The 9,650-nt window shown below is 31.0% G+C and overlaps 1 protein-coding gene across 2 annotated transcripts in view; it reads left to right on the plus strand.

Annotated features, from left to right (window-relative positions):
* The window catches only part of LOC143047651 (uncharacterized), a 68,475-nt gene extending 60,182 nt beyond the window's left edge, over nt 1–8,293 (plus strand). For both annotated transcript variants that reach the window (XM_076220836.1, XM_076220837.1), the window contains 5 exons: nt 230–399; nt 1,156–1,323; nt 2,903–3,005; nt 4,550–4,717; nt 5,622–8,293. In XM_076220836.1, coding sequence (XP_076076951.1) covers nt 230–399; nt 1,156–1,323; nt 2,903–3,005; nt 4,550–4,717; nt 5,622–5,758 — 746 coding nt within the window. In that variant the 3' untranslated portion in view covers nt 5,759–8,293. The remainder of the gene's footprint in view (nt 1–229; nt 400–1,155; nt 1,324–2,902; nt 3,006–4,549; nt 4,718–5,621) is intronic.
* The last annotated feature ends 1,357 nt before the right edge of the window (nt 8,294–9,650 follow it).

A 9,650-nucleotide genomic window follows, 5' to 3' on the forward strand; every position in this document is an offset into this window, starting at 1 on the left:
TATGTGAGACTACCATCATGTTTCTGTCCACATATGTTTTTGAAATTGCAGATTTTTCAACGTTTTGAGACGGGGCCATTTGTGTCGCTTTGACACATCTAGTTTTTTTTTAAATTAGTAAAAAAAACAAACCAATATGATATACAGCATTAAACAACAACCACTGAATTACAGACTTAACAGTTACTAGGATGTATGTTTATATCAATATTATCACATTTGTTTTCAGGCAGGAACTTAAATGGAATCCATTATGCCATGAGTTTCCTTGAGACATGGCAGAAGAAGCAAGAAGGAAATGATATAGAATATGCTAAGATGTTAGCCAAGGACAAGGATGTGGTCATTATTGGGGGAGGGGACACAGGTTGTGATTGTATTGCCACTTCCCTGAGACATGTAAGTAGAGTCCAATGTGTGCATAACAATAGGAATACTGTTAATTCAGAAATTATTGCGTGCATTTATTACTGCGATTTTGTCATCAAAGGCTGAAATGCAATTTAATTTTTACGATTTTGAGAAATATCCTGTTTAATTCATATGAAATATTTCAAGTTACAAGTCTAAATTATTGCGTTTAAAACTCTGTTGCATTTTTCACAATAATAAAAATCTTGCAATAATTTTTGAATTTACAGTATTTAACCCCATATATGATATGCATTTTGGATAGAAGGTCACCATGCCTTCAAAAGTAGGTTGTTGTGACCTATTATCTTTCCGATATTGAACTGGGTTAAATTTTGTGTTGAGTTAATGTCTTTGTAACTGTAAGTAGTTGGATTGTCTGAACTTGTGCTGAGATGTATCTTGGAAAGTAGGTTAGCTTCAGCAAAAAAGGTCAATATGACCTAGATTTTATGAACATTAACCTTGATTACGTTTGAAGTTTTTAGTGATGAGTTTAAATCTCTTTACCTCGTCCATGCTTGTGTAGAAAAGCATCTTAGGAAAGAAGGTCAACATCAAGGCAGAAGTAGATCTCTCTTACCTATTTCCTAAGCTTTCTGACATTCAATCATTTAAACATTGTCCATAATGAGGTGAACCCTCTAATCTTAGATTTCTTATTTTGATTTATATTGTTTTATGAAATTTCATTTAACAAAGTTATAATCCAAATTGTATAATGTTTTACTGTTATATTTTTAGGGTGCTAAAAGCATTACATCATTTGAAATCTTGCCACCACCACCTCCTAGCAGAGCACCTAACAATCCTTGGCCTACATGGCCCAAAGTCTTCAAGATGGACTATGGACATGAAGAAGTGGAACTTAAGTTTGGTAGAGACCCAAGAATCTTCAATATCAAGAGTTCTGTAAGTGTTCAGTATGATCAGTTGAAGATATTATGGTATTTGTTAACTGTAGATCTTCTTATCTCATTCTTAAAGAGTAATACCAACATGGTTCTTAAAGTGTCAATGCTTGAAATTTGAATGAACTATTTCCTGCAATTGTTTAGGCTATTTTTGGGATACGATTGCTTTTAAGCAATCTGTGGACTTATACCATTGACTCGGGGCCATGCCCTCATGTCAACCTTTTTATTCTAAACATCATGGAACACCTTAGATTCTTGAGATTGTCTTGCTTTAAATGGTATAAAAACAAAAGGATTGAATTTAAACAACTGTCCTTTAATGTTCTTCTCATAATCTTCATGTTTCGCTATTTCTCTTGACTTGTATGCATGTTTTTAACAACACGGAAAATCAGAATTCAGCAGTATTTATATTTAGTGTTTTTATAAATTTAGAAACACGTCAGAGGGAATCCCCCAGTTTTGATAACATGGGAGAGTTCTCTGAATTACGATCGATAAATCTATTTCTGTCATATAAGAACAGAAGTGGAGTATCTTATATGTCACCATTATGAAACTGATATTTGATATTGTACTTCCATAAAGAAATGGAGGTCGTTTAAATAACATTTAATATACGTCCTTGTTACAAATCAAAAGTCTAGGGTTTGTTTAGGTAATTATGCGCATGCATATAGTTTTCTTGACTTGACAGCGACTATAGAATTCACATAGGAAAATAGGCGATACGGTACGAAGTGAAATACCTTCTCTCACTCTCAGTGACTGCTGTGGAAAGTAGACTTGGAATTGATAGTACAAAAATAAAACACAATAAGTACATTGTTTATACACTTGTATCAAGGTTTGGCTATTTTTAAAGTTGAATAACCATTCAGATTACGTAAATTACATTTAATGAGCATTTTACACGTGCAGTTGAATTATTTTTGAAAAATAGGGGTCACATTTTTTTATTATTTTTTTTGCCTTATTTAACATACTTTTTTTTATTTAAAAGTAAACTTATAAGGTTTGTTTTGTGATATCATTTGTGTAATCAAAGCTAATGTTGTTTTTAGGCCCCATTTATGGGCATTATGTTTTCTGGTCTGTGCCTCTGCCCGTCCGTTCATCCCGTTTTGATCGAGGTAGTTTTTGATGAAGTTGAAGTCCAATCATCTTGAAACTTAGTAAACATGTTCCCTATGATGTGATCTTTCTAATTTTAATGCCAAAAAAGAGATTTTATCCCTTTTTTGCAGTCCACTGAACATAAAAAATAATAGTGTTAAGTTCAGGTTAAAGTTTTTGGTTAAAGTAGTTTTTGATGAAGTTGAAGTCCAATCAACTTGAATCTTGGTAAACATGTTCCTTATGATATGATCTTTCTAATTTTAATGCCAAATTAGAGATTTTTTCTTATTTCCAGTAAATGATAGTGCGGATGGGGCATCCGTGTACTGATGACACATTCTTGTTAATGAATTAGTTTTACCTCTGGAGAACCACCCCTTTTATGGATATGACCTGTCAATATTTCATGTTTGAATTATGTTAATGTGAAAAGATATTCTATTGTGTAATTTTAGAATTTTGTTGATGATGGAAATGGAAATGTTTGTGGTATAAATACTGCATTGGTAGAATGGGTAAAGGATGATGCTGGTCGCTGGAACATGAAAGATGTTGAAGGTATACAAATATTATTGTCAAGATTGTATGTAATTTGATGATTCAATTTTAGAGGTACAACTTTTTAAGGTTTTGATAAAGTAACCAGAGGGACACTTGAATCTCTTTAAGTTTGTATTTACAGAAACTTTCCTGATGATCTAAATCTGATGTGTAATATATGTCAATGAGACAGCAACTACCAACAAAAACAAACAAAATAAACATCTAGAGATCAATATACAGACAAACGGTGCTGTGTATATATAGATTATACCACTGTATAGATAATCATACAATAATTATTCTTTTGAGACAGTTAAATTTGTAAAATTAAAACACGAGGCTTGCTGAGTGTTTTAAAGGTTTAAAATTTAACTGTAGAGAGTCAATAAATATTGTATTGCACAAAATTCTTTGGTGGAATCTGTTTCTCTAATGATTTTTAAATGATGTGCAGGCAGACAAACTCAATCCTTCCTTTCAATTGATCTGGAAAAAGAGTACTTTTTTTTCTATGAAACTTCATCAGACATGGTGGCCTTTTTAGCTCACCTGGCCCAAAGGGCCAAGTGAGCTTTTCTCATCACTTGGCTTCAGTCGTCGTCCGTCGTCTGTCGTCGTTAACTTTTACAAAAATCTTCTCCTCTGAAACTACTGGGCCAAATTAATCCAAACTTGGCCACAATCATCATTGGGGTATCCAATTTAAAAAATGTGTCCGGTGACCTGGCCAACCAATCAAGATGGCTGTCATGGCTAAACATAGAACATAGGGGTAAAATTCAGTTTTTGGCTTATAACTCAAAAACCAAAGCATTTAGAGCAAATCTGACAGGGTGTGAAATTGTTTCTTATGTCAAGATCTATCTGCTCTAAAATTTTCAGATGAATTGGACATCTGGATGTTAGGTTGCTGCCCCCCAAATTGGTAATTTTTTATGAAATTTTGCCATTTTTGGTTATTATCTTGAATACTATTATAGATAGAGATAAACTGTAAACAGCAATAATGTTCAGCAAAGTAAGATCTACAAATAAGTCAACAGGACCAAAATGGTCAGTTGACCCCTTAAGGGAGTTATTGCCCTTTATAGTCAATTTTTAAACAATTTTCATTAATTTGGTTAATTTTTGTTAAATTTTTAAAAAATAATTTCCTCAGTTACTAATGGGCAAATGTCATTATAGATAGAGATAATTGTAAGTAGCAAGAACGTTCAGTAAAGTAAGAACTTCAAACACATCACCATCACCAAAGCACAATTTTGTCATGAATCCATCTGCTTCCTTTGTTTGATATTCACATAGACCAAGGTGAGCGACACAGGCTCTTAAGAGCCTCTAGTTTCATGACATAACAATAAGAAATTCAGAGGAAAGCAATAAACCTTGACGTCATAATCAGATTTTGACCAATGAACAACTGAGATCAAACAGACCACTTTGATTAAATAAAAATAATCAACATGTCAAGAAAAGAGGGATAAATAGTGTAAGGAAAGAGAACTCTTCTTATACCACATTCCATCTGGACATTGATAATCTACCATAATATTTTTTAGGATCAGAGAAATTAATTAAATGTGATATGGTAATGTTAGCTATGGGATTTTTGGGACCAGAGAAGAAGATTGCTGATGAATTAGCAGCAAAGCTTGACGCAAGAGGAAACTTCCAGACTCCAAAGAACAAATATGCCACTAGTGTACCCAGGTTATATGCTGCTGGAGGTTAGTATTACTGTCTGTACAGTTGGTTGACATTAGGGACAAAAAACAAAAGAATTGGTCAACATGCCTTTTCAGATGGACCTTTTAGGCTTTCAATAAAAGATAGACTTTCTTTGCAGTATTTGAATGTATGTGGAACAAGTTCAGTTTCGTTATTATTATTAGATAACCTTGAATAAAGTTAGTACTAATAGAATATATAATCATGAATGTACTATTCATTTGAATTAAGATTTTATTGTCATATAATTCACACATACATCACATTACCTGATATTGAGAGCTCAAATAATCTTTAATTTGTGAAAGTGAGATTAAATATTTAATGTTATAGATATCGTTAGGTTTTATATCAAGTGACCTCAATTCTTTTAACATTTCTTCATCTCAGCTGTTATGCTATGATTAACCAAATGACCCAATAACAGTAGATATAGTAAATTTTAGCTCAAGGGAATTGTTTTTCTTACAGATATTTTAGATGAATAATCCATGACATACTGACATACTTGGTTTATTTTAAAATAAAAACTAGATTTTTCTTTGAGGTACAACAATTGATACTAGTTTGCATATATATATATTTTTCTTTGAGGTACAACAATTGATACTAGTTTGTATATATATATATATTTCAAAACATTTTTCTAGGATAAGAATTTCAGATTGATATTTTCTTCTTATGACTAACTATTTTGTCTATTACAAGTTATAGATTGTAGAATAAATATCATATTGATATCTCCTTTTAATGACTAATTATTTGGTCTAGTAATAGATTGTAGAATAAATATGAAATTGATATTTCCTTTTTGACTAATTATTTGGTCTATTAATGGACTGTAGAATAAATACCAAATTGATATTTCCTTTTTTTTTGACTAATTTTTTGTTCTATTAATAGATTGTAGAAGAGGGCAGTCACTGGTTGTATGGGCAATAACTGAAGGTCGACAGGCTGCTAGGCAGATAGATTTTGATTTGATGGGACATTCTTCTCTAGCTGGTCCAGGTGGTATAGTTTATCAACCAGAGGATTAATTTAAAAGATCAACTTACAACTAATGATGCACATTTGATGTGCATTTGAATACACAGGACTGGTGCATCTGTGACTTCAGAACATTGGAGCATTCTAAAGAACATGGCTTGGTGTTATGTTTTGTTCAATGTAAAATGGATTTGTTAATCAAATAGTGTTCAATGGTGACTCATATTGAACAACTTTACTATACTTAAAAGGATATGAGTTAACATAATACTAAAGTTTTGACCTAGTTTCACCAACAACTAGGTCACTTATTACTTTGTGTCATATCATTTGTCAATTCTGTGATTTGTTATTATATTTGAGCATAGATGCACATTTATAGTTTATAATTGTTATTGCGTTAATGACTGTTTTTATATTGTAAGGGTTTAAAAATGATTGAAATTTTATCAGCTTTTATTTGTACACAGCTTTTAGAAAATTTGTTGAAGCTTGGTTTAGTATTCTCTGGAGAACATATGATAAATGAAGGTATTGATGAATAATTTATTTAGTCGATTAGGTATACAAAAAGCAAATATAACAATGTGTTTGTCAGAAGAGTTATTGGATAAATGTTTAGCTCTATACTACACTACTTTATAAACAGTGTGCTGTGTAAATATTGCTATGATAGGATATTTTCCATTTAGTTACTAAAAAAATAACCCTGACCTATCTACCTTGTGATTATTTTTTGGAAGGAAGCCTAAACATATAAATTGACCAAATTTTTGACCTTTTTGTGTAGATAATATTCTATATAATTGTAAGACCGTTTTACAAAGGATGTGCTTTATTACAATAGCAATATAGGTGTGTCCCTCATTACAACTTTCAGATGAACTATTTCTTGGAAAGAGCATTGAAACCATTTTAAACAGAACATTTGTTCATTAAAATCAACAGGGTATTTTAAAGTAATTGTTGGTACTACATGATTGTCAAAATATATTCTGCAATTATTTGAATAAGTAATAATCTTTATTACATATCTGTACTTGTCATAATAACAACTACCATAGCAAAATATTTTCTCTTTATAAGCGACCGTAACATTATCTTTTTCATTGTAAAACAGGTTTCTTCCTTCATATTATATTTTCAATCAAATGCATTGCTTCTTTATCAAAATTGATTATTACATTGAGTTTCTTCCTGTAGAAAACTCCAACCCATAGTCCTGATCACTGCACACAATGACATTAAAAAATGCATTATTGAGTTTTCTTCAGACCACTATTTAGATTTTGCTTAACGGGTAGTGTTTTTTTTTTAAGAAGCTTACCATGTTCTTTAACAAGATGTTTTACATTTACCCCTTCAATAAATCTCACAATGACCAGCACTATTTCAAAACATATAACACTAAACTTAGAAATAGAATGTGAATATTGTTAAAAATTGTTTCAAAACCTTATTGCTTTACATCATGCATGACTTTTTTTTTTTATGATCTATTGATTAAATGTCTTTTATAGAGATATGACAATGAAGAATTGTAATAACTGTTCATCATTTAGAATGAGTTATTTTTGTTTTTAAGACTGTTGACAATATATAGTTTTTGTTTTGAATAATAACTGTTGTTTTGTTGATGTTTTTTGTTGGAGGTGTTAGATCTCATATCTATCAGGATTTTTTTTCAATTATGAGAATATTTAAATGTTTTCGAAGCTATAGTTCAAATAGCAATATTTTTGCCAAAGGCATACTTTTCACAAGAGTAAGCATACTACATTAAGATAATGGAAAAATAATATGCTTGTTTTTGAGATCCAGACAGTTTGTAATTAGAAAAATGATCAGATATCTTTTAGTTTTCATAAAAGTTTGCACATAGTGAGCATTCATGTTTAAGTATTACATTCATTGCTTGGAATACCTCTTTTTGCTTTGAGATTTACAGATTTGTTAGCTTTACTTCTTTAAACATACCTGCTATCACTGTCTTATCTTGAGCGAGACTTCAGAAATGAGTATTATCTCCTCCAAAGTTTGGACTTCAAAAGAAATGGGATTAACAGCTTAAACAATAAGCACCAACATGTTGTCATTTTATCGAAAACTAACAGAATTAATCTCATCTAAAGTTTGAACCTCTAAGGAAAGGAGATAAACAACTTTAACAATAATACCATGTTGTCATTGTATAAAAAAAAAACCAGGTTTTTTGCAACTAGGCATAGTATTGAAGTCATACTTTGAATTTTAATGGTTACTTTTACAAATGTGACTTGGATGGAGAGTTGTCTCATTGGCACTCATATAATATCTTATATCTATAGGACATAGGAAAGAAAGTGTTACACTATAGGTTTTGGCTATAAAATACTATACTCTTAAATATTTTTTTAGTAAAATACAAGTTTGTCTAAAAAAGATCATTGCACAAATTGTCGTCCAAAGGAAAGCTGATAAAGAAAATTTTTAATGCAACTCTTGAATGATGGCAGGTATGCTTAAAGAATTAAAGGATCATTGGCATTATCCCTCTGTCATGTAATAGTACTTTATGAATTAAAAATATATTAAAAATTGATAAACATCTTGTTATTTTTTCAGCAAAATGTACTTAGATTTATTCATTTTCTCCACTCAAGTTTTATTTTGTCTTTGAAAAATACCAAGTCTGTGTTGATACTGACTTAAACATGGGAGATAAAACCGTATGATAAGAGTGAGAACAGGGGTTCATTCAGAGGATGTTGTTGATGGCAGCTATTGGTCATGTTTGTATGTCATTTATTGTTTTGCATATAAATTAGGACATTGTTTTTTTCTTAATTGTTTCACATTTTGTCATGTTGGGAACTTTTATTAAAATTGACAATAAAAAATTGTGTCAATATGACCATAACCCTACCAAAAAACATAAAACAGCACAAGGGCACCAATTGGTCTTCAACACAGCTAGCTAGTCCCTACACATGTTTTGTGAGGTCTCAAACTCTCCCTTATATATCTAGTCAATGTAGAAAAATCAAATACACAGCAGTATGTGCAGTAAAACACAGTTGAAAAGAAGTCTTGAGTACGTTGTCAGAAAAGGTAACAAAATTTATTTTTATTTCCAATGCAAAGACGTCATCCTTTGAGTGAATCAATTGTAGTACCAAAGTATGCCATCTTCAATCATCTGACAACAGTTTCTTATCTATGCCACTTCTAAATGAGTGTTTAAAGGTTTGGTTAGTTTTGAGGTGAATAATGACATTTTTAAGGAATATTAACATAAAACAGTCGCTGTGAAATACCTGAACGCATAATATGTCTGAATGTTGATTTATATTTACAAATGATGTTCTTGATCGATAATAAAATTTAGTAAATTTTTTTACTAGATTGTGAAATCGAAAAACTCTGGTCTTTTGATATTTTAGTAATGCAGAGAATTCTTTCGTTAAAATCAAATATGTTGTAACATACACTTTCATGTGTCTAGGATTGAAATCTTTATTTGATATAATCACCATATTTGAATAGAGGAATATCCCTTATGATTTTAATATTCTTGAAGTATAGTCCGTCTCTTAGTCTATTTCTGAGATGTATGGTCGCATATAATCAGTGGAAAATACCGATTGATTTGAAAATCGATGCATCAAAGGTCAAGGCAGTGCAGACCAGTGCCTGCATTGTAAATATAATACTGCATATTTGATTGCTACCTCTATATGAAGTATGGTCACATGTAAGGAGAGAAAGATCTTAATGATTCTGAGTTTACTATGTAAAAGTTCAAGATGATAATTAAAGTTTCGATTAGCTGCACTTAAACAATCGACCAACATTCACAAAATTGAAATTTTCCCAATTTTAAGATATAATCCAAACCAAATTTCAGCAGGTTATGTTTCTTATTTGCTATTTCAAATAGTTGTTTAATTTGCTCACTGCTTC

The sequence above is a fragment of the Mytilus galloprovincialis genome, chromosome 10 (assembly GCF_965363235.1).
Source record: "Mytilus galloprovincialis chromosome 10, xbMytGall1.hap1.1, whole genome shotgun sequence".
NCBI classification, from domain to species: domain Eukaryota; kingdom Metazoa; phylum Mollusca; class Bivalvia; order Mytilida; family Mytilidae; genus Mytilus; species Mytilus galloprovincialis.